Source organism: Colletotrichum higginsianum, chromosome 1, assembly GCF_001672515.1.
Source record: "Colletotrichum higginsianum IMI 349063 chromosome 1, whole genome shotgun sequence".
In the NCBI taxonomy this organism is placed as follows: domain Eukaryota; kingdom Fungi; phylum Ascomycota; class Sordariomycetes; order Glomerellales; family Glomerellaceae; genus Colletotrichum; species Colletotrichum higginsianum.
Window position 1 is genome coordinate 1,979,560 of NC_030954.1, and position 21,865 is coordinate 2,001,424.

A 21,865-nucleotide genomic window follows, 5' to 3' on the forward strand; every position below is an offset into this window, starting at 1 on the left:
TGTCATCCCCGTATCTTCAGTTGTATCGTAGTTTTCCAAGAGTTATTCTTATTAGTTTGTTCTACCACTTCGTCGGGGGCAGTAATGATGTACATAAAATAAAGCAACCTTTTTTCTTCTTCTTTGTTCAGAGCCACGAGGACAAACATACGATGGCTGGTCTCAAACAATTCAAGATAGCCAAATACCCCACGTTTTCCAGGGTTCCCACACCTCCTCTGTCTAGTTGCTTCTTTCTTGTTACAGCCACCGTTTCTCCCTTCAGTTCTCCACCGATTAAACTACTCGTTTTGGCTCATCCGGATCGGCACACGCTCGAATGAGTCCCATGTGGTTCTTGTCCCTGTTTTCGCATGTTCCCCTGTGCGTTTCGGAAACCTGCCGATCGCGGGGAAGCAATTGGGGCGGTATCCTCTGCGCGCATCTTGCTTCCGCTCTCTCAGGCGGCAGCCGGCGGGAGTGCGGCCCCCTTTTCTCGGTCTCCACGTTAGTGATGCGCTATCCCCATGATCATACCCACGTGGGAGCCGGACATCGCTGCAACAAGTGGGAACTCATTCAAAACATCGAGCATATCTTTATTCCTTGCTGGGAAAAGAGACTGACTGGTTTTGCTGTCACAAAGAGATAAAGTGTATATATCTTCTGGTTACTTCGGACGAACTGCTAATCGATGTTTGAGTTTGTTTTCGACTACCCTGCCTGAGTTTCCTGTCACACGCACCCCAGGGAAAGCCCAAGCCACAGTGCATGTCAGCACCCATGTCAGTCGCACGTTTGAGTTGCACGAAGGCACAGGCGGGAGGATGATGTTCACAGGTACAGGACAAGCGACGACAGTCATACATATGTATGCACGGAACCCGAATGGGCAATTGAAAAGACGCCAGGTCTGCGGAGTGAATGTTACACAATTGAAGATGTCAAGGCATGTCACAGGCGGACGGACGGGAAGTTTCAAGATTATTGATAAAATGCAACCAAACAATGCATTGGTCTTGCCTGTTGATCGTGTGTACAGATAGATCCAGACAACTTGGATAGACTCAAGTAGCACGCCGTTTACTCTCGGCTCTCTTTCGATAGCTTTGTTGCTACCTCTTGGCCTCTGCTTCATTCCCAGTGCAACGCCTAATCCTAATAGTTCTTGGACCGCATTACTGTATTATAAACCCTTGATCGCATCATGTACCAGTCATAGGGCCCCAGACAGTCTGGATGCCCTTCATCACCAAGCCCACGCTTACTGGAAGCAAAGCATGGCCGCGACAGTGAGGCCAATAAGGGCAATGGGGGACCCAATGCGAACAGAGTCACTGGTAGGGACGGTGGTGGGGGTAGTGGTGGCTTCGCCGGTAGCGCTGGTGCCTGTTTTGCTTTGTTAGTTTGGTCCTCTCATGCTTCCATCTTCAGGTATACGTACGGGTGCTAGCACGGGTCGAGGTAGCGACGGTGGAGGCCGAGGTGGAGTTAGCAGCTGAGGAGATAGCGCTGCTCTCAGCGGAGGAGGAGGCAGAGGTAGAGGAGACAGAGGAGGTGATGGTAGAAACAGAGACGACGCTGGTGGCGGTGGACGAGACAGTGGAGAGGGCAGAGGAGACGGAGGCCGAGGCAGTCACGTCGGTGGTCAGTGTGAACTGCTCAGAGTAGTTGGGAGTGCCGGTGCCGTCGGTGATCTCAATGGCGTACTGGTCGGTGGCGAGGGTGGAAGGAGGGGTCCAGGTGAACGAGGTACCGGACTGGCCAGCTGCAATAATAATCAGAATCAAGTTCTCAGGACTTGCGAGGTGGACAAATACTCACAGGTAATGACCTGGACGGTGTTAAGGTTGTTACTGGGGCCGTTCTTCAGGGTGAGGGTGACAGGACCCTGAGCATCAGACCAGGTGAAAGTGAAAGGCTCGCCAGCCTGGACGTCGTAGTTGCTGTTGGTAAGCTGAACAGCCTGGGCAAGAGCGGCGAAGCCAGCGACGAGGACGGAGGTGAAGCTCTTCATTGTGACGGATTGAATGGTTTTCGAAAAACAGGCGACGAGAGCGAGTGAGTGTTATGGTTATTAGGTATCGAACTGCTTGAATTTAGCAAAAAAAAAAAAATTGTGAACAACGAATGTCAGGAATAGGCTCGTGAGGAAACAAGAACAGGAACAGACTCGGACGGGAAGGGGGGGCAGAGGAGTAGAAAAAGGCTTCCCCCATCTCGCAGGCGCGAAATTAGGCGAAGCCAAATCAGGGGTAGAGCATGGAAGGAGCCTGGGGGGTGCGGATTTTGCGGAGGTATGCGACTTACATCAGTGTCGTGCCTAAAGGTTCCTATTATTACTTGAAGGGGGGTGTGTGTGGATGGGTGGGTAAAGAAGAACCGACACCACAAAAGAGCAATCCTGGGTGTGTGCCTGGTGTTAACGACGGTGCCTTTTGGATGAGAGAAGATGAAACTGCTGGGCCTGCTAAGTGAGAAGAGTTGGGCGCACTTGATTTTAAAGAATCGGCAGGTGTCATAGAAGTAGATACTGAGGTAGAAAGGGGTTTGTTTAATTGCAGCCTTCCTTGTTTGTAAAGCAATGTTGACATTACAACAAGCAGCTGACGCAGCAACAGCAGGAGCAACCGCGCACCTTCTCTCTGGGACGAGGAAGCCGCGGACGGCATCACGGCTCCCACTGGCGGAAAGCACCTAACAAAGTCGACGGCGTCAGGAAGCGACGACCGGCGAGGGCGGTTTCTATCCCACTTAGCCCAGAAGCCCCAGCAACAGGGGTGGCACATGTCCCAAAATGGGACTAGGGTGGAAAATTCTGGGAGGGTACCCCTGTTACAGAGAGAACCTAGCGAACCCGGGCCAAGCGCTAATAAGAGCCCCGGGCTTCATCATCTTTCATTTTGGTCACCGTCGCCCGGTGGCTTTGGTTCTTGACATGGATACAAGTACCTACCTACCTGCCCGAGTAGCCGTGTGAGATTGGCCTACCTTGCCACCAACCCTTTGCTACACTATTACGATGTACAGTGCAGCTCCCCAACATCAGCAGGACTATGGATGATACACCCGGCTTTCCTTGTATCCCCGGGGTGGCCAGCGGTCCCCTCATTGGCTCATCTGACAAGGGCCCTCGACGGTTCGTGTCTGGGTCCGGGCCCTTCTAGGTGAGTCGTCGTCGACAATTCGAACAATGCGCATGGGCAATGGCACAATCTTTCATACATCAGTTCCCCGGTTGGCTTCTCTTTCCAAGGTTCTCCTCGATTGTCAGTCCACAGCGACTTGCACCCCCCGTTGGAAGCTTGGAATCCGCTGGAACGGCTCAAGAGTCAAGATGTCCCTTCCCTTGCCCTGCTTTGCGCCGGTCTCCAGTCCCTGACTCTCGCCCATATCCTCTTGCGCGTCCCGCATTTCTCGCCCTGGGCCGATGATGGCCCAAGTTCCTGTCGATCCAGGTCGTTCGAGGCGCAGCAAGGGAGGATCAGAGACTTCCCTCACATTCTCGCGCACTTCAGACAGCCATCGCCTTCCGAAGTTACCTTCGTCGAATGGGGCAATAAACAGGACGGTCGAGTCTTTTTCGCCCCCCACAAGAATGCGCAATGCTGCTGCTACTGCACGGTACTGTTGCCGCTGACGCCCGGCTCAGCCTGCAATTGCGTGCGCAACCAACAGCGTCCATCCCTCCACCCTCCTTTCCAGCTCGTGTTCGATCTTTCGAGCCCAAACTCTACCTACAGCGGACCAGTAATGAGCTGTCTACGATCTCATCAGCGATGGATGCCAGATGCCATGACAGCTGCAAAGTCCCCCATCACGCTATTGGAGGTGACGACTCCTATCCAGACCGAACGCTACCCACGATGCTATTTAGGGTCTCCAGCAGATTGGCCTGTTCCAAGCAGCAGCGGTAACATTCTTACGTGGCACGCCCAAACCTTGATGCGCTTGAACCCTATACATCAGCGGAACGCTTGCGTCGGTGGCCTGTCCAATTCTGTGCACCCACGGCATTCGGACGAACGTCAATGTTTGTTTTCGCAGGGGCACAGGTATGACATTGTGATCAACTGCAAGAACGCGCTGATGCTCGAACGCTTGCGTCGGTGGCCTGTCCAATTCTGTGCACCCACGGCATTCGGACGAACGTCAATGTTTGTTTTCGCAGGGGCACAGGTATGACATTGTGATCAACTGCAAGAACGCGCTGATGCTCGATGTGATGGGCCGTGATCTCTTGGTCCTGGTTCGTGCCAATAGTCAGACGCGCATCAGTCTGGAATGTGGCAATCTTCCTACCATTAATGACGAGCCAGGCTGCGCCGCAGTGGTTTTCTAGATCGCCGAATAAGAATCTGACCCCAGTCCAACTGTCCAAGGTCGCGGGCAACAAGTTGTGTGATCCTTTGCCTCTCATATCTTCACACGCGGCCCGCCTGCCAGTCCGCCATTCATGCCGTCACCCCTTCTCTCATTGCAAGCAGCTGCAAGGTACCTTTATGGCCCCTGTCCCCCTGGTGTCTGGTCGGACCTCTCATGAACATCGCGCAAAAGCGGTCATCTCGCTCTCGTTCGGCTGACTGGGTTGCTTTCTTCAGCTAACTGCTGGTTAGGTTCGTGAGAAAAAAGGACAACTCGGTCAATGCCTGTATTTAAGAAGAAAACAAAGACGCTGCGACGTCAAGCGTTTCCCCAATTGCTCTCTCAGCTCTCATCGAGTGCAATCTTGAGGCGCACCTCGTTGGGGCCCGTTGTGGAGACCATCATTGGCGAAATCATCTCCTCAGCGTCGCGCTATTTGACGGCTTCCACGGTACCTGCATCCTGCGCATTGGTCCATTTTCCTAAGCTCCAATAGAGGACCGGCTTGGACTACCAGCGACCGGCTGGCCCGGTCTCTAGAGCTCAACTGGATTTGCAGTTGACTGGGGTTCTTTTCCCTGCGCTGTCCATGCAGGAAGGAGGAAACCAGGTGAACATCCATCCGAAGGGTTTCCGCAGCCGGCCGACAACCGTTCACGAGAAGTTGCAGCATCTGCAGGGCGTTGTCGTCTGGCTTGACTGTCGTCCAAAGCTTCGAAACATCTGCCGCTATTGATGTTGTATACAGAGCAATGCAACCACTGTATAAAGTACGCCGGTGCCATCGTACCAACCCGTTGGGTTTATCAACGAGCCCAAATTTTCGCCTTTCTGGCTCACCTTGGGGTTTCAAGCTGCCGTCGCGGTCCCCCTGACAGGCTTGGCTATCGACACCTTGCACACACACACACACATACACACACACAGAACCTGCCGGTATCCTAGTGTACACACACTATCAGCCCGCCCAGCCCCACGTACACATCCCGTGGTAGTGGCAAAACACTCGAGGCTGATATGGACCAAACCTATTTGCCTGAGGACGTGTTTCACTCTGATACGGTGCTGGAATGGAACTTCGCCAGGAATGCGACGTTTTCAGACTTGACGCGGGTGACGTAAAAAGAACAACACCTAGTGGCGATGGCGGGAATGCCCACCGCTGCAACTTCCAACACTAATTGTGCTGTTCCAGCAGAGGCAGGTCGCCGGAGTCAGACAGATGACTGTTCTGCAGCGCCGCAGCCGCGCTCATCAGCCGACGTCTCGCGGACCGAACGCCCGCGTATAGTGGCTGCATGGCTGCGTCACTGATCCCAAGAGTCGAAACGACAATGTCTTGTTGGGGGCTCAGGGCATACATAGTATACAACGATCATCTATAGCACAAGCAGCCCTTGCTCCGCCCTTTCCGAAAATTTGGCAAGACGAATGGCTATTCGCAGTGTCAACGAGTGATCTTGTTAAGCGTTGGCACTCCGGCTGTTGTGACCCTGCCGAAGCGCTTCTCTCGACTTGACCGTTGATGCTTCAGTCTTCATCCATCGAAAAATCAGACGCAGTATGTTGGACGACGACGCTGTAGAAGTGGTACAAAGGATTGAAGACAGACACCTCATCGACGGCCTGGACTAGAACGATGTCTATCAATGGGATGCGTTCAATGTGCAGCAGACGACTCCTCGCCGGACGCCCTCAGCCTCCTCTCTGACCTGGACCACTGTCGCGCCCTTTCCCCGGGCCTTGTCGACGAAATCATCGAGCGAACCTCCCACTCCAAAGTAGAGCCTCTTTGCTCCGACCAGCGCCTGCGACTGGCAGTTGCTGCGCTCGCTCTGCTCCTTGCTGAGGAGGGCGAAGACCATCTCATTGAAGGCCTCCAGCGCGAATGGCGAGTATATGGTTTCGGCTCCTAAAAGCAGGGTATCGAAGCTGTCGGACTTGTCCAGCTTGGACTGAGTCTCATACAGGAGATTGACCAACTCGGCTGACCAACCACCAGAAAGGAAGTTGAGAGAAATTTGAGAAGAGGCAAGGAAGTCCTGGAACAGCCGCAACACCTCGGGCGTGAATTCGAGTTCGTCCTCGAGCGCAAACGCCTCGTGTAAAACAGGGCTTTGGCCTCTGTGTTCAAGAGCCCAAGCGAGGATGAAGTTGGGCAGTGTCACCAACTGCAGAACCGTTGGGTTGTAGTCGGCGAGAGTGAGCAGAAGCGGCGATCTTGGCGCCGAATCCCTTATGGCCCACTGCATTAGGGCCAGAGAAGGGAGTGCTGTGCCGCATCCAAGCTGCGCGGTGTTAGCATCGGTCGCCACTGGAGCAAGACAACGCGCGTCAGTTCTCGTACCTCGATCACTCGGAGAGGCCGTTGCTTCAACGATTCGATATATGGGCCGCTGGCGAGCACCTTGACCAGATCAACGCTACTCTCCCAACTCTTAAAACCGCCCTCATAAACGCCTGTCTTGACGTCGTGGCTGCCGAGTCCCTCGGCTTCGGGGCCCTCGCTGGCGGCCTCATCCTCTGCCATGAGCTGCACTCGCACGTCCCAAAGTTCTCGACGCGGAATGCGGATGACACTTCCGTCGTCAAGGGTAATATCCAGAGTGCTGAAGGCGACCTTGGAGGGCAGTCTCGCGAGCATATCCTGCAGGGCGTGACTGGTGGGCGGTAGCTGGGGTTTGCCCGGTACCGGGAAGGCGCTGGCTGCAGCAGACGGCGGGGTCTCGGGCCCCGGGACAGACGCGGGGGCCTCGGCGACCGGGACAGAGTCGCCCTCTATGTCATCGCCGCCGAAGCCGAAGGAAAATGCTGAGGATGCCATTGTACCGTGAAGCGATATGTGCCGCGGGGGTTGCAAAGAATTTTGTACCTACTTGACCTGCGAAAGGTGAGTGCCGGAAGAGACCTAACAAAATGTGGGGGCGAGCGGACTCACACCAAAGAAGCACGAATCGCCATCTCCTATTGGATGTTCACCGAGCCAGACTGCCTGGCAGGTACCTATCACTCATTGGTAGTGCATGCCGTTTGTCGGTGGGTTTTATATCATCTCAACTATCTCAATAAACAAACAAATCCGTGGTCGCAAACTAGCCAATGGCCAACAACTCCGAACGGGCCCCTCAATGCGTCATCCGGATTACAGACAAACATGGTGCGGGACTGTAGTCTTTCATGGGACCGATCCTTCTCTCGTGCTTGTTTTCTTGTACTTGCATCCCAGCACCAGATGCGAGTTACAATAGTAATGTCGAAAGCGATGCGACACTGCAGTCCCGATAGGCTGCCCAACATTCGGGGAGGTCCTCTATAACCGAACCCATTCATCCCCTGCACATATCTGACTGCGTCTTCCTTGCATTGTCTCTTCACACGCACACGCACACGCACACGCACCCGCACACACAGGAACTCACAGAAGCCTCAAGCTGAACGGCGGCTGCGTTGACAGCGCCACCCTGCAAGGTGCTCTCAGGTGGTTCGGAACTCAGCTGCAAGTGTGTGCGATACGGATTAGACGCCCACCACACACATCTCCGCATTTCGAGACCTGGAGGATCCTGTGAAGTTCGAGCCTTGCGCTTCTCAGCAAGATCCCATGTCTCAATGGTCAGCAAACGCACGAAGTCCCTGCTCTCTCACTCCTACGATGCGGCGCCGAACAACCTCGCGGCCGATCGATGCTGGACCCGGCACTCGCGATTCCTTTACCCGGCAACCCGCACGATAAGGCCTCAGGAATCCCCTCCCCGTCAGCAGCTGGGGTGTTGCCGGCGAACCTCGTAGCCGCATCATCCTCCTCCCCAAAATGGATGCGGCTATCCCACTTCGCCCCCCCTTGCTGCCTGCCTTACCTACGTAGATACTCGACAGGATCCGTACCGGCTCCGCATGGTTACCGTCTACGGCACTTACCACGATCCAGCTCCGACTCCAAGTCTCCATCCTTGAGCGTGAGAAAGTTCATGATTCGCCACTCACCGTCCTGGATCCCAGGCCTCGGGCGCCCCTCAGCCCGGCCTCTCATCGTGGTTGGATGGTTTACGACATTATCCAGCCGGGGCCCTTTTTGAACCAGACCTTGCTTGACCGCAACAAGCTAGCAGGCAAGCAGAGTAGCCATTTCGTCAATTCTGCCGTTGCCCTCATGGTCCAGTCTTGTTTTCGAGTTGTTTGGATAGGTGCAGCCACACCATATGCCGTTCCACTGGCCAAGACTGAGTAACCTGCCCCGGCCGTAAACCAGCCAACAATGACCCCCGTTGCAGACACCTCCGACCTCTTGACCCCAATTTGACATGACGGGTATCCATATCCATTGGAGTTTTTCGAGTCTAACGGCTTGTTTCACGTGAGCTGTCTCTTTTTTATCATCAAGTCTATGCTTCTTGACAAGAATTACGTGCTGCGCTAGCTTGCAGATCGAGGTGAGGGAGATGGTGTGGTCGTCGTGTTAGTCGTGTTGGGGCAGTCGAAATCTACCTGGACCGACCCTGCAACTGGCGAGGCAGGCAATGTCTCTTGGGGCCTGTCTTTGCTTTCTTTCTTTGGTTCGTTTGTTTCAATTTCATTCTCGACTATATGTGTCTTGGGATTCATTGGCCATTCTTCATGACGGCCCAGCGCGCTGCACCTGCTGGAGACCACATGCACCGCCTATTCCCTCCTCTGTCGAGCCGTAACTCCACCAAAGGAATAGAACAAATGCGCTTGTTCGGAAAGAGACGCATTGCAGCCACTTGGCGGCGCCTTCTTCTTCGAGGACCTCGACCCCATCCGCGACATGACCTGATATAAACCACTCCATTCCTCCTTTCCGTTGCCCATTCAGCTCTCTACAACTCAACGGCTTCACAATGACACGCCAGATCCCCCAACTCTCTCGACATGTCGACGCCCAAGGCAGCGGATCTGGCCACGCTGACCAATACAGCGCCGCCTACACAATACGCGAAGCGCCGTTTGGAACACCTCGTCCCATCCGTATCATCGGGGTTGGCGCTGGAGCCAGCGGCATCAACCTGATCCGCACCCTCAGAAACACGCTTGGTGCTTCAACCTTCGAACTTGTCATCTACGAGAAAAACGAGGACGTCGGAGGTACCTGGTTTGAGAACCGCTACCCGGGGTGTAAGTGCGACGTACCCAGCCACAACTACCAATTCACATGGAGGCCGAACCCGGCCTGGTCGAGCTTCTTCGCTCCCGCAGTCGAGATCCAAGAGTACTTGTGTCGGATTTGTGATGACGAGAACCTGCGGCCTTACATCAAGACCTCGCACCGGGTCGTGGGAGCGGTTTGGTCTGAGCACCGGGCCGTGTGGGATTTGCAGATCAAGGACTTGGAGACCGGTGGGGTCTTTGAGGACTACGCCAACTTTTTCATCGACTCAACCGGTATCCTGAAGTACGTTTTGTTTCATTCTCAGTCAATCATGCTTGAAGATTGGCTTCTGATGGCTACAGCAAATGGAGGTTCCCAGACCTTGAGGGCTTGTCTGACTTCAAGGGGGCCGTTGTCCACAGCGCAAACTGGCCCAAGGACTTCGACTACGCAAACAAGGCGGTGGTCGTCATTGGAAACGGAGCGTCTGGTGTCCAGATTGTTCCAGCTATTAGGCCCCGTGAGTTGTTGATCTGCTGGCTGTCGAACGGGTTCACGGTACTTACAGCAGGCAGACGTGAAGAAACTTCACCACATCATCCGTACACCAACCCTGATCATCCCGCCTCGGATTACCACAATGAAAATGGGCCCTTCCGCTTCTCTGCTAGAACAGATTGAGATGGACGAGGAAGAACGATTCTCGGCGGCGACCATTGCGAAGTTCCAGGACGACCGGGCTTTTTACAAGACGTTCGCGCAGACGCTCGAGATGGATTCAAACATCAAATTTGCCGTTTCCCTCATCGCCGACAGTCCTCAACAGGCATGGGCATTGGGAAAGACAAGAGAGTTCATGACGGCCATGCTGGGGGGCAACGAGAGGCTCTGCAAGCAGCTAATACCCGACTTTCCCCTGGGGTGCAAGCGGCTCACTCCTGCACCCGGATATCTCGAGTCGTTCCATGACCCAAGGGTTTCTCTTCACACTGATTGCATCAGGAGGGTTGTATCTCGGGGCATAGAGCTGTCCAATGGTGAAATTCTCGAGGTTGATGCCATCATCTGTGCTACTGGCTTCGATTCTTCGTTTCGCCCTGCTTTCCCGCTTGTTGGCCGGCACGGCAACTTGCAGGACATCTGGTCTGAGCAAACACCCAAAGCATACATGTCCCTCGCCGTCGCAGGCCTGCCCAACTACTTTAGTAAGTCGATGCACTCTCCAGTTCACCGCAACAACGCTGACTGTGGCTTCCCTCAGAGTTCCTAGGCCCCAACGCTCCTATCGTACAGGGCGATGTTTTCACACTCAGCGAGCACATCGCCAGCTATATTGCCACCGCAATCCGCAAGTGTCAAACGCAGGGCATTCGAACCATCGCCCCTTCGGAAGCCGCCGTTGAGGACTACTTTGAGCATATCACAGCTTTCATGCCGCGTACGGTCTTTGCGGGCGGATGTAGGTCCTGGTACAAGCAGGGCGAGGTCAACGGTCCCGTGACGGGTCTGTACCCTGGGAGCCGGACGCACTTTATCCAGCTTTTGGAACACTTCAGGGGCGAGGACTGGGAGTACACGTATGAGAATGCAAGGCAGAACCGCTTCGCCTATCTGGGCAATGGCTTCACTGCGCCGGAGATGGCGATGCTCAAGGCCGGAGTACCCGCTTCGTGAGGTATGCTGGCAGGAGACATTGCTTAACAGGACCCTGTACATCGACAGGGATTAGAAGGCCGGACTTATTCTGGGTGGTCTGCTGGCATTGATTTGGGATGGGTCTTTTGCATCTTGGCACGCCGAATATGAAGTCATCTTTTTAACGAGACTGAATCAGGTACTAATGGTGAAATGTGACGAGATATTTGACCTAGTGAAGTCGAACTGGGGGCGTAAAGGCCCTTTTGCGTCTCGGGTCGACTCTTAAGCTGAGACTTCTCGGAGGAGCCGCAGCATGCGAAAGTCGTCCGATGTCTCGGTTACTGGGTCATTGAGTGGTTGGGTCTAGGTGGCTTGGCGCGGCATTCGATGCGCAGTCTGGCGGTTTGCGTCTTACTCTCCCAATACCAGTGAAGGGTTGCCGCGTGAAAGCTAGGACTTGCGTCGAATGACAACAGCGTTGTTGTTACAGGCGGTTTTTTGTGAGCAGTTGTCTCAGACTTTTGACGAGCTTGGCGAGGCCACGTTCTCCGAGGGTTAACGAGAGAAGGGTTCAGGCTTTGAGATAAGAATGTTGAGTAGTATGGGGGCTCCGGGGTACTCTTCATACAGTCGACTAACCACGCATCTTTTTTCCCGTGAACCAAAGGCAAACCAGCTTCATGTGGAGTTTTCCGGGGGTGGTGTGTGTGCCCGTTTTTCTGTGGTCCTAATCCAAGCCACATTCGTCCTTTTGCCATAAGACTAGCGATACTTGAAGACTTTCTAAGCACGCTGTTCTGCTTCAATAAGTTTTTGTGTCATGACAGACATGGCTTGCCATTGTATCACGCCCGAGTAAGCAGTTATCAAGGCATCTACGTGTAGACGCAGTTTAAAAGGGTACAAAGGCAAGTAAGTACCCCTTAGGCTTCTTTCCTTGGTGAACCTGCGTCTGGAGTTTTGGGCGGTGTCGTACTGCTACTTCTTGATACCAAGGACATCGTTCCTATAGCCCCATTTCAGAAATTGTTTACGCATCTGGCCGAGATTGCGGATGACCCTGGTGCTTCCTCTCACATAGGCGGACAATGGGCGAAACCTACATGGGATACAAACGGCTACTCAGGAGCGTACCGCGGTGTTGCTCAAAGGAGACTGGCAACTCGACATACCGCCGTATACGCCAAAGTGTTCAACCCAACTCGGAATGACTTCGTATACAGCTATTTTCACACTACTTAGTCGCTTGCTCTCGTACCATCAGTCTTTCTACAGCCGGCATGAAGCAACTACTTATGCCTAAGACAGATTAGCCAGCTGGCCAGCTCTATCTAGAAACCGAGCTTGAGGCCCTACTCTGGATGTTCAGTTCGTGTTTATCCCGCAAAGAGAAGGTGACTACAGACGTTTGATTGCTTAGACCGATTAAGAGTTGTAGAGGAACCCTAGAAGCAGATGAGCCGCAGCTTCTGTGGCCGTCTCCCTCATCTGGTACATCCTGTGATGTGGAAAGTGATGTCGGAACTTCAACGGGGGAAACAGACGCCCATGCTGATGTACATGAGATGAATACTCATCGTGACTTGTTGTATCTGAAAAAATGAAAAAACAACTAGGATAAAGTGAAAGAAACAAAGAACCAGAGCCAAGGACATGTCTTATTTTACTGAGGCGATGATAGAAAAGAGCGCAGCAGAACAGGGCAGCGTCTCTATCGGTTCCCCATATTAGTGGCTGGCACTCATGAACAAATACTGTATGTGCTCAGAATATCTCCTTCCAAGACTACTATAACCATCTTTCACACACATACAAAAGTATGTCACAAGTGCGACAGATGCCAGAGACCTCGGGCAGACCACCTCACTGCGCTACCAACACGTCTTGGATCTTTCGTCCCCTTTTACCACACTAGCCTGCCCTTGTTGACATCTGATGGCAACACGCATTGCCGCCGGGCTATGCGGATAATCCGGTTGGACATCCCCTGATTTGTCGAGCGAGGCGTGCAAGCAAAGGAACAGATCCATTCCACTCGGCTAAGAGATGATCGGAACTGGTTGCATATTTCACACAGCAAACGACGATGTCAACATGTGTTTCTGATGAAACATGTGAAGGCTGTGTTTTGGGAGTTGGCAAAAAGAACACCAGAAGCCAGTTGGTTGGTGTATGGCTGTGTTCCCCCTTGTTGCCTGGAGACTGTATCAGGTGATCTCCTGGAGAGGCCTCTTATCACATTGGGACCGTTTCGAGCGGTTAAGTCTGACTGAAGTCGGTTGGCTGGGATCATTGACCCTTCAGTACAGCTGTTTCCCGGCTGTACAGTCTTGCTCGTTTCTGCTCTCATCCGCTTCACCGCGGGGTAGATTCTGTCTGCCTGGATGATGGCTCGACTCATTTCTAGCATTGTATCTCTATTGTCCGGCAAAAGTCAAGTTCTGCCCCAGACTATACTTGAGATCTGACCTTCGGTTTCGCTTTGATTTTGACTCCATAATTGACCACAATTCTTCATGTGATGGCCAGCAATGGACCAATCTGCTGATTGTCTCTTGCTACGTCGTATAAACACGCAGTAGCTGGAAACCTAGGAGAAACTCGTGAGGGAAGGCCCGAACCCCCCCCCCCCCCCCCTCCTTCACTCTCTCTGTCTTCTGCCACAGCAGGAACATGAGCTAATGACAATGCCCTCTTGACTCAATGCAGATCGCGGGAGAACCAGGGGAATTTCGGAACTGGTCGTACTGGATGAGATCATGCAACGTCTTTGAGAAGCGGCTGGCCCCAGCAAAACCCCCAGACCGCGACTACCGGGGAGAAAGCATTCGAGAAACTCATACAAGATGTGGTGGTTGACAGGTCGTTGGAAAAGACTGTCATGCTCGACGGCAGCAGAGAACGGGGCCTGGCTTTTGTCTGCACCATCGCGTACAGAAACTATACCTCTACTTTCTCCGGACCTACCAGCGAAACAGCAACGCTTCATATCTGATTGATGACATGCATGGACTCAACTCTCTAACCCAACACCACGCCCACTGTGATAAGATCGGAAGTCAAGGACGGGGGCAAGCAAGCCGAATACTGACCGTGTACTCCAGTGGCTGGAGAGGATGACAGAGGAAGAGTGGCTTCCACGCATCCAGACGTACTCCAATTCCAGTGCCAAGCAGCTTGCTCGAATGCTTCCACCTAAACTTCAAATCCGACGACGAGAGGTTCCTCGTCCAGCTGCTGCAGCACATTAGGGCGTGTATAGGCCGACAAGGTATTGACTTGCCCGAGCCAACGGATGATCCAGGGGCCTGGGCTGTCATGACTTGAAGCGTACAGATGGAAGAGGTTGCCGAGTCTCACGTCAAAAGGCAGAGGAATCGATACCGTGTCTATAATGGCGTTATCGACACTGTATGGGTCACCTATTGGACTTGCTCAAGAAAATGGTGACTTGGGAGCCAGCGGACAAGCGTCATTCAATATCGTGGTTCCGGCAGTTTGTCCAAAGCAAACCCGGCGAACTTGGAGTTGAAAAGAGCGGGCACTTCGATACCAGACAGAACCCATTCGCTGTCAACTTGTGCCTTGGAACATAAGCCACGTTCCACAGCTGGTAGAAGCCGCCGAGCCGAGCTCATAAACCACGGCCCATCATCAATCTCCTACCGTCGTCCTCATCAAAGAGATCAGTACCGATGCGGCCCTCGTCGGTCCTGAAAATGGCCTCGGCCTCAGTCCCCAAGGGGAGCGGCCTCCGCCCCGCGCCGATGGCCCTGCTGCCGCCCCTCCCTCTGTACCGCCGTCTGTTCCGCGCGCACCGCAAGCACCTGCCCTCCGAGATGCGGGTGCTGGGCGACGAGTATATCAAGGCCGAGTTCCGCGCGCACCGCAACGTCGACAACCCAGCGCACCTGGTCAGATCCCCCTGCTTTCCCCTCGCAACGCTTTCTCCCCCGTTTCCCTCTCTTTCTCCCATATCGTCTCAGGCGACTAGCTATTCCCGTCATCCGAAGGACAAGACATCGGCCCCCCCCCCTCTCATCTCATTTGTTTTTCCTCCTCCCACTGACACAGACCCTCCTCTCTCAGATCGGTTTCCTCACCGAGTGGCAACTGTACGCCCAAAAGATTGAGGGCGACCAATGGCGCGGGGAGAAGATTGACCCTGTTAAGGTTGCCAAGATGAGCGGTAAGTCTTGCCCGCGAACTCGGGTCGAGGAGAACGTCGCGGGGACGTCTAACACTATGCAACTGTAGATGAGCAGATCGGCCAGCTGTATGAGTTGATGAAGGCGATTCGCGAGAGGCGCGAGCGGGGCGACGCGGAAGAAGAGTCATGATGCTGATATTGTTTTGTATTGCTTTGGAATATTGGGCATTGATGACTTACTCGCATCAACAATCTTCATCGGCGTGGTTCGGAATTAGGAACCAGGCGCAATGAAATCTTACCTCGGGGCACATGGATAGAGAGAGAAGAAGAGAGGGAGGAGAACCTAGGTGGAGTGTACAGTATCAATGCAGGGTGTTTGATTACACGAGTGCAGTTTCATGAGGGCGTCTAGCTAGAATGTAAAACCACCAGTGCCGTCTACATCTATATCCACATCTACATCCAAACCGAGTTCCATCCGTGGCATCTATGCGCCACCCTCCAACGCCTCCACGATCCAGTTCGCCTGGATAACGCTGACCTTTTTGGCGTAGTTCTTCTGCGTGAACACATGCTCCAGGAACATGATGGCCTCCTTCTTCTGACCGTGCAAGACGCTCGACGGGTGGATCGCGACGACGTGCTTGCCCTGTGACGTGACATAGCTCGCATCTGGCGCCAGAACGGCCGTCTTGGAGACAAACCCGCGCAGAAAGCACTTGAGCAGTGCCTCGGCCTGCTCAGGCGCCAGCGGCGCAAAGGGTTGCGGGTCCGGCGGCGGCGCCTCGGCGAGCAGGCCCTCCTTGAGGCAGAGGCTGCGGAGTTGTTTTCGGATGTTGAGCGCCGTCTTCATGTTGCGCATGTTGACCTTCCTCTTCTTGCACCACTGGATGCGGTCAGTATTCTCGGCAGCGTACTGCTGCATCGTCGTGAGATACGTGATGATGTCGCCCTCGCGGCGGTAGAGCTCCTTGCGTAGCTCCTCGATCTCCTCGCGCTGTTCTTCGGATTGGAGCTGATGGAAAATGTCGTCGCCCGAGGTGATGCACGAGATGATGTCAATGGCCTCAAGAACGCAGTCGAACTCGGGTCTGGCGGCTGCTAGGAGCACGGCACCCAGGGGCGCAGCGATGGGGAACCCCGCCATTTTGCGACCGGCTTCAGTGATGGTGCCGTCGTCTGCGAGCGCGCCGAGTCCGTGGAGACTGACCAGTGCTCTCTCGATAGCCTCGACATCGGGTGTATCCATCAGGGGGAACCCGAGAATGTCGTCGATGCCTCTGGCCTTCATCGTCAGAACAGCTCCAAGAACGTCGATTCTCAAAATCTCTGGTAGATCTGTTTCCTCTAGAGAACCAAATGTGCCTTCGGTGTATAGCCGGAAGCACTTGCCAGGTCCTTCACGACCAGCTCGGCCAGTCCTCTGGATTGCAGATGACTTGGAGATAGGCTTGGCCAGCAGTGACTCCATCCCGAGACGGGCACGGAACTGTTTGACCTTGGCCTTGCCGCCGTCGACCACGTACCGCACGCCGGGAACGGTGACGGACGTCTCAGCGATGTTGGTTGCCAGCACAATCTTTCTCGTAAACCCGCCCTTGACAGGCTGGAAAGCTGCGTGTTGACCTTCCATCGACAGCTGACCGAACAGAGGGAGAACCTTGATCTTTGGCACGTTGGAGGCCAACGTTGCCGCGTACTCCTCGATGAGCGACTGCGCAGACTCGATTTCCTCCTGTCCCGTCAAAAAGGCCAGAATGTCGCCTGGCAACGGCTCTTCCGTATGGATCTTGAAAATAGTCTGCAGAAAGGATTCCTGAATATCCGGTACCGGCTTGGGAGTGTGTATCGTCTTGACCGGGAACTGGCGACCTTGGATCTTGAGAACCTCGACAGAACTGGGCTTGTCGCCCTCGACTTCTTCAGTTTGACTCCCGTCCGTAATGTTAAAGAACCCTTGGATCCGTTCAACGTCGGCAGTGGCACTCATGACGACGACTTTGAGAGGAATGCCGCCACGGCCTTTCCGATCGCTCAACAGGATCTGCTTGAGGAAACCGGACACCAGGTCGACGTCAACACTTCTCTCATGGATTTCATCAACGACCACTGCGCTGTATTGACGCAGGCTCGGATCCCGTAGGAGCTCCTGCAGGAGCATACCTTCCGTCAGGAACTTGATCTTCGTCCCCTTGGGCACTTGGTGGTCGAAACGGACCGAGTAGCCGACCATTCCCTCGCGACTTTCCCCGAGCGGCGTCCCGGCTTCGCGTGAGACACGATGGGCCAAGGTCGTCGCAGCAACTCGACGGGGCTGCGTGACGGCGATCATGCCGCCGACGCTGGCCTCTCGTCCGTCGATATTGACCACCTGCCTCCTGCACCACGGCTCCCTCACCAGGAACTGGGGCACCTGAGTACTTTTACCGGAACCGGTCTCACCGACAAGGAGCAGTACGTCTTTCTCTGCCATCCGGGTTCGGATGTCTTCGCGGTGAGCCCAGATGGGTAGTTTCTGCCGGATTTTCAGCAGAGCCGGGTCCTCCCTCCATCTTGGCCCTCGGTCTGATCTCGGCCTGCCTTTGTCGTGCGGCCTTTTCGACTGGTGCTTGATGAAAGATGGTGCTGTGTGGCCTGGCTTTTCAGAGTCCTCTGTTGTGGCTTTCGATGCCTCATTTTCTGTCTTTTCGAGTGCTTGCTCTCGTGCTGACTCTTGCTGGACTACCTTTTCCTTCTTGGCGGGGGGGTTGAGGTAGCCTTCGAGGGAGATCACTTTATTGCCGACTTTAATGACATTCTTATCGTTGAGTTTTCTCTTCTTCGAGGCGCGCTCGCCGCCTGGGATTGGTGACATGATTATTTTTTCGGCAACCTCACTGATGAAGTCATTGGGCGACTTGTAGTTGAAGTCACGGTCGAGACCAGAGAGCTGGTTGTAAGAAGAATTTTTGAGGGTCCTAAGCTCACACACCTGGCGCCTAGCTCCCGGCACCCTGCCCCGTTCTTGATTGGGCACCGTACCCGCATTTCCTCAGGGCCACGGCGTGCGTTGCAGTGCATCCGTAACCTGTAGGCAATTCCTGTGAAATCTGTCGCCATATGATAAGACACACTGCCTCACAGTCGCTTTCCAAGAAGGAGCAAACTATGAATATTATGTCAATACGAGGCTCGGTTTCAAGCATCTTCTTGCATGGTAATTGCATATTGCGACATTCTCGGCTTTCCCCATCCCGCCCAAGTGCCTCCTCACATTGTCAACGGGTTCCCAACAGTACAGTAAGGCTAGCCGCACCCCACCATCATCACATCGCGACAACTTCAGCCATGGCGGATCGCTTCAAGCTCGTGTACACCGTTCCAGGTACAAGTAACACCTGATAACTGAGTCTAAAGAATGTCGACTGACCCCATGCGCTTGCCCCGCAGCCTCCCACCTGGCGGTGACCAAGGACGCCGTTTTCAAGACTGGCGCCGGCGTCTACGACAATGGCAAATACGTCCAGGTCGCGTTCGAGCTCATTGGCTCCGGCCAGTTCATGCCTGTTGCTGCCGCCGGAGCGGATCCTCACACTGGCGCTGTCGATAATCTTGAGAAAGTCCTCGAGTACCGCGTCGAGGTTCTATGTGTGGGGCGAGATGTCACCAAGGCTGCGGTCGACGCTCTGAAAAGGTAAAGTTGTCCCGGTTGATACCAAGGAAGTTTACAGCCAAATTAAAGCGACGGCAGCGCCCATCCATACGAGGTTCCGGCGTACGAGGTGTACAAGTTGGAAGACTTCTAATTGCGTCGTAACTGCACTGGCTTGTAATCCAAGGATGACTCCAATCTACAGGCGACCGAACCCAGGGAACCCGCCAATTTATGTGTTTTCACCTCTCGTCATGCTTCACGACTAGACTAGTTCTTTGATTTGTACGTGACCTGTCTTTACCCAATGAAAGTGGCCCTGGTCCGCTTACTTGATGCGGTTCAAGCGCTCTCTGTTCATCCTGACTCCGTCGTCGACGGCATCGCTCTGTAAACAAGGTTAATCATGGCTTCGAACAACGCACTATGGAGAACAAGTAGACATACCTTTTGGCCAATCTTGTTGATCAAAATATTCTGCTGGTCAACCTCCCTCATCTGAGCCCTGGCGAGGCCATTGAGACGTCCGACAGCACCACTCAATTGATCAAGACCATCGTCAATCTGGTCCTCTTGCCGCTGAGCGAGTTGATTGTCCTCATCATCACTATCCTCTGGGAGAACGAACTTGGACCGCTCAGCGACGCTTGACTTTGTCTTAGCTTGAGGCCGGCCGGAGAGTGTCATGTCTTTAAAAGTTTCTTCCAAGCGCTGGTTACTCTTGTAGGCATCTTGTCTGGTCGCCTCGCGCGTTTCACGTTCGGCGCGGTGTCGTTCGAGGACTGCTGCGTCACGCTCCGCCGCACGCGACTTTGATGTGAATGGGTTGCTGACATGGACGGCGAACATGCTCCTGTTGAGCGTCTTGAGCTCCTTGGCGCGGTCCTCCGCAACTTTGTTGTGGTTCGTCGCCATGTCCAGATTCTTCTCTGTATTGTGCAAGCGTTCGCCTTGGGCGCCCAGCCGGGCGAGAGTTGCTCGACCGGTCTCTTCCGCCTGCATAGCGGCCTGCAGCGCTCTGTTGACGGTCTGGACAGACTCTCCTCTGACCTCGTTGATTTGCTGCTTGGTGGCACGGTACTCCTCGGCTTCCTGCTCCTCGGCCGTGAGCTCGCGAGGAGCCCCGTAACCGCCGTAACCTCCATCTTCGCCAGGGACAGCAGACTGGCCATAGCCGCCAGGCTGAGGCTTCTGCTGGTATCTGTCTTGGGCACCGCTGAACAGCTCATCACGAACAGCATCCGTGTCGTTGCTATTGGACCGGCCCAAGCCTCCATAGCCACCGGGGCCACGAGCTCCAGCAGCAGCCCCTGGTCGCTGAGTCGATCCATAGGCATTCTGGTTGTTGTCATAGCGGTTTGCTCCGTAGCCGCTCGCAGCCCCGTACTTCTCGGCACCGTAGCCTCCAGCAGCTGGAGGGGGAGCACCATACCCAGCGCCGGGTCGGGGTCCGCCTGGGAGACCTCCAGGGGCGCCGACACCTGGCGCACCGGCTCGCGCCTGCTGGTAGGGCGTCATGCCGGCGAATTTATTTCCTTCCTGGGCGTAGGGGTCGTTGCCGGCGGGGGCTTGGGCGTAGGGGTTGTCGTTGCCCGGGGCGGGAGACTTGCTTTTGCGGCCGAAGAGAGCAGAGCGGCTGGCGTCGTCGCCGTCGTCGCCGCTCTTCTTGCCGAAACCGAACTTCTTCATCGTTACACAAGTCGACAACAACAGAGAGTGGGTGGGGGATCTAGGTTTGCGGGACACGTGAGGGAAGATTGTGTGACGGGGTTCTGGAAGAGTTCAAAAAGACAACGTTCTCGTACAAAGTTAATCCAGAAGTAAAAAGAACACAAAAAAAAGTAAGGAGAAGAGTAGGAGAGAAAAGGGACGACGACACGGTCGCACAGAGCGGTCGCGGATGCGGATGCAGATGCAGCAGGAGGGACAGGCAGCCCCAGCAGCGGGCGGGTGCGTGCAGGGGGTAGGGGGGTAGGGGGGTAAAGTAGCAGCTTGATGTGGCAAAATCGGACCTGTCTTGGGTGTGTTTCGAAGGCGAGCGGATGAGCCCCTCAGGGTCTAAGCCATAAAACATTCGTCAGGGCCTGAAGGTTTGGATCGATTGGGGTTGGGCTGGACTGGGACCGGCGACCCGAAAGCACCATGGGATACTGTACAGTCAAGCCGATCTGTCTGTACTGGATCCGGGTTCTTAGCAGAGTCACCGCCGTTCAGCATCACTGTGAGGGCGGGGAGGCTTGTTTATGGCGCAGAGGTGGGCTGAACAATGGCGGTGGCCATGAACCTATGGCAGGCTTTGATACTTGGCCCAGCCTCGGATCTAGCGCTGGAAGCTTCATGTTTCTCCTGTCACCTCTGCAGCTGGTTCTGACTGTCTTGTCTTGCACTAAATTCCAACGTCATACAATGTACAATGTGCGTGGTCGGTCTACAGTAAGGGTCTTCTCACCAGACAGGCTGGGATTGGATGGGCCCGGTGTATGCTTTCCAGGCCAACAAGCAGCAGCAGCAGCAGCAGCAGCAATTCTGCTCACCGCGCGCGTACTGTAACTCTGCAGTTGACCTCGACAAAAATGGGATGGGATACAGTCAGCAAGACCTGATCTTTGGAACTAATCACCCAGGCACTTAGTATTCCATCCACCAGCCCTTCCGGATTAAGGCTCGGTTCCTGGCCGCACTAGTGGTCAAGTGGCTGCAGCGACAAAGGACCCTAGGTGCGTTTGAAGGTACCTGGGCTGCCTTGAGTACTGGTCCCCTAATCAGGTTGCCCCTTGAAGTCAGAGCGCTTGCAGTCTGCAGAAACAGACACCGAAGCCAATGAGCGGACGGGTGGAGACACTGAATAGGCACCTTAGATTGATAGGTATGAGCCGAGACTAAGTGGATCCTGTACTCTACAGCGAGCGGAGCCAAGATGCTGAGATACCGCGTTAGCAGATAGCCGACCTCATGCCACCTGGTAGTTATATATCTGCCCCTATGAAGGCTT

The 21,865-nt window shown here is 54.5% G+C and overlaps 7 protein-coding genes across 7 annotated transcripts; 3 read left to right on the forward strand and 4 right to left on the reverse strand.

The window, feature by feature from the left end:
- Nucleotides 1–1,243: 1,243 nt before the first annotated feature.
- On the reverse strand, nucleotides 1,244–1,996 carry CH63R_00614 (Extracellular matrix protein; the record flags this gene model as incomplete). Its single annotated transcript, XM_018295589.1, has 3 exons — nucleotides 1,244–1,368; nucleotides 1,424–1,747; nucleotides 1,804–1,996. 3 exons carry the CDS (start codon nucleotides 1,994–1,996, stop codon nucleotides 1,244–1,246), a joined length of 642 nt encoding a protein of 213 aa, XP_018163951.1.
- Nucleotides 1,997–5,990: 3,994 nt separating this feature from the next.
- Nucleotides 5,991–7,168, reverse strand: CH63R_00615 (uncharacterized protein; the record flags this gene model as incomplete). The annotated part of the gene is made up of 2 exons (XM_018295590.1): nucleotides 5,991–6,632; nucleotides 6,692–7,168. The coding sequence occupies 2 exons, from the start codon at nucleotides 7,166–7,168 to the stop codon at nucleotides 5,991–5,993; spliced, it is 1,119 nt and encodes a 372-aa protein (XP_018163952.1).
- Nucleotides 7,169–9,203: 2,035 nt separating this feature from the next.
- On the forward strand, nucleotides 9,204–11,125 carry CH63R_00616 (Phenylacetone monooxygenase; the record flags this gene model as incomplete). The annotated part of the gene is made up of 4 exons (XM_018295591.1): nucleotides 9,204–9,754; nucleotides 9,814–9,971; nucleotides 10,027–10,656; nucleotides 10,713–11,125. The coding sequence occupies 4 exons, from the start codon at nucleotides 9,204–9,206 to the stop codon at nucleotides 11,123–11,125; spliced, it is 1,752 nt and encodes a 583-aa protein (XP_018163953.1).
- Nucleotides 11,126–14,784: 3,659 nt separating this feature from the next.
- CH63R_00617 (Acetate non-utilizing protein) lies at nucleotides 14,785–15,429 on the forward strand (the record flags this gene model as incomplete). Its single annotated transcript, XM_018295592.1, has 3 exons — nucleotides 14,785–15,003; nucleotides 15,164–15,278; nucleotides 15,347–15,429. 3 exons carry the CDS (start codon nucleotides 14,785–14,787, stop codon nucleotides 15,427–15,429), a joined length of 417 nt encoding a protein of 138 aa, XP_018163954.1.
- A 300-nt stretch (nucleotides 15,430–15,729) lies between these two features.
- CH63R_00618 (Helicase associated domain-containing protein) lies at nucleotides 15,730–18,096 on the reverse strand (the record flags this gene model as incomplete). The annotated part of the gene is made up of 1 exon (XM_018295593.1): nucleotides 15,730–18,096. One exon carries the CDS (start codon nucleotides 18,094–18,096, stop codon nucleotides 15,730–15,732), a length of 2,367 nt encoding a protein of 788 aa, XP_018163955.1.
- A 245-nt stretch (nucleotides 18,097–18,341) lies between these two features.
- Nucleotides 18,342–19,027, forward strand: CH63R_00619 (Structural toxin protein; the record flags this gene model as incomplete). Its single annotated transcript, XM_018295594.1, has 3 exons — nucleotides 18,342–18,606; nucleotides 18,672–18,915; nucleotides 18,973–19,027. 3 exons carry the CDS (start codon nucleotides 18,342–18,344, stop codon nucleotides 19,025–19,027), a joined length of 564 nt encoding a protein of 187 aa, XP_018163956.1.
- Nucleotides 19,028–19,201: 174 nt separating this feature from the next.
- CH63R_00620 (Plasma membrane snare protein) lies at nucleotides 19,202–20,562 on the reverse strand (the record flags this gene model as incomplete). The annotated part of the gene is made up of 2 exons (XM_018295595.1): nucleotides 19,202–19,261; nucleotides 19,321–20,562. The coding sequence occupies 2 exons, from the start codon at nucleotides 20,560–20,562 to the stop codon at nucleotides 19,202–19,204; spliced, it is 1,302 nt and encodes a 433-aa protein (XP_018163957.1).
- Between the last annotated feature and the right edge of the window lie 1,303 nt (nucleotides 20,563–21,865).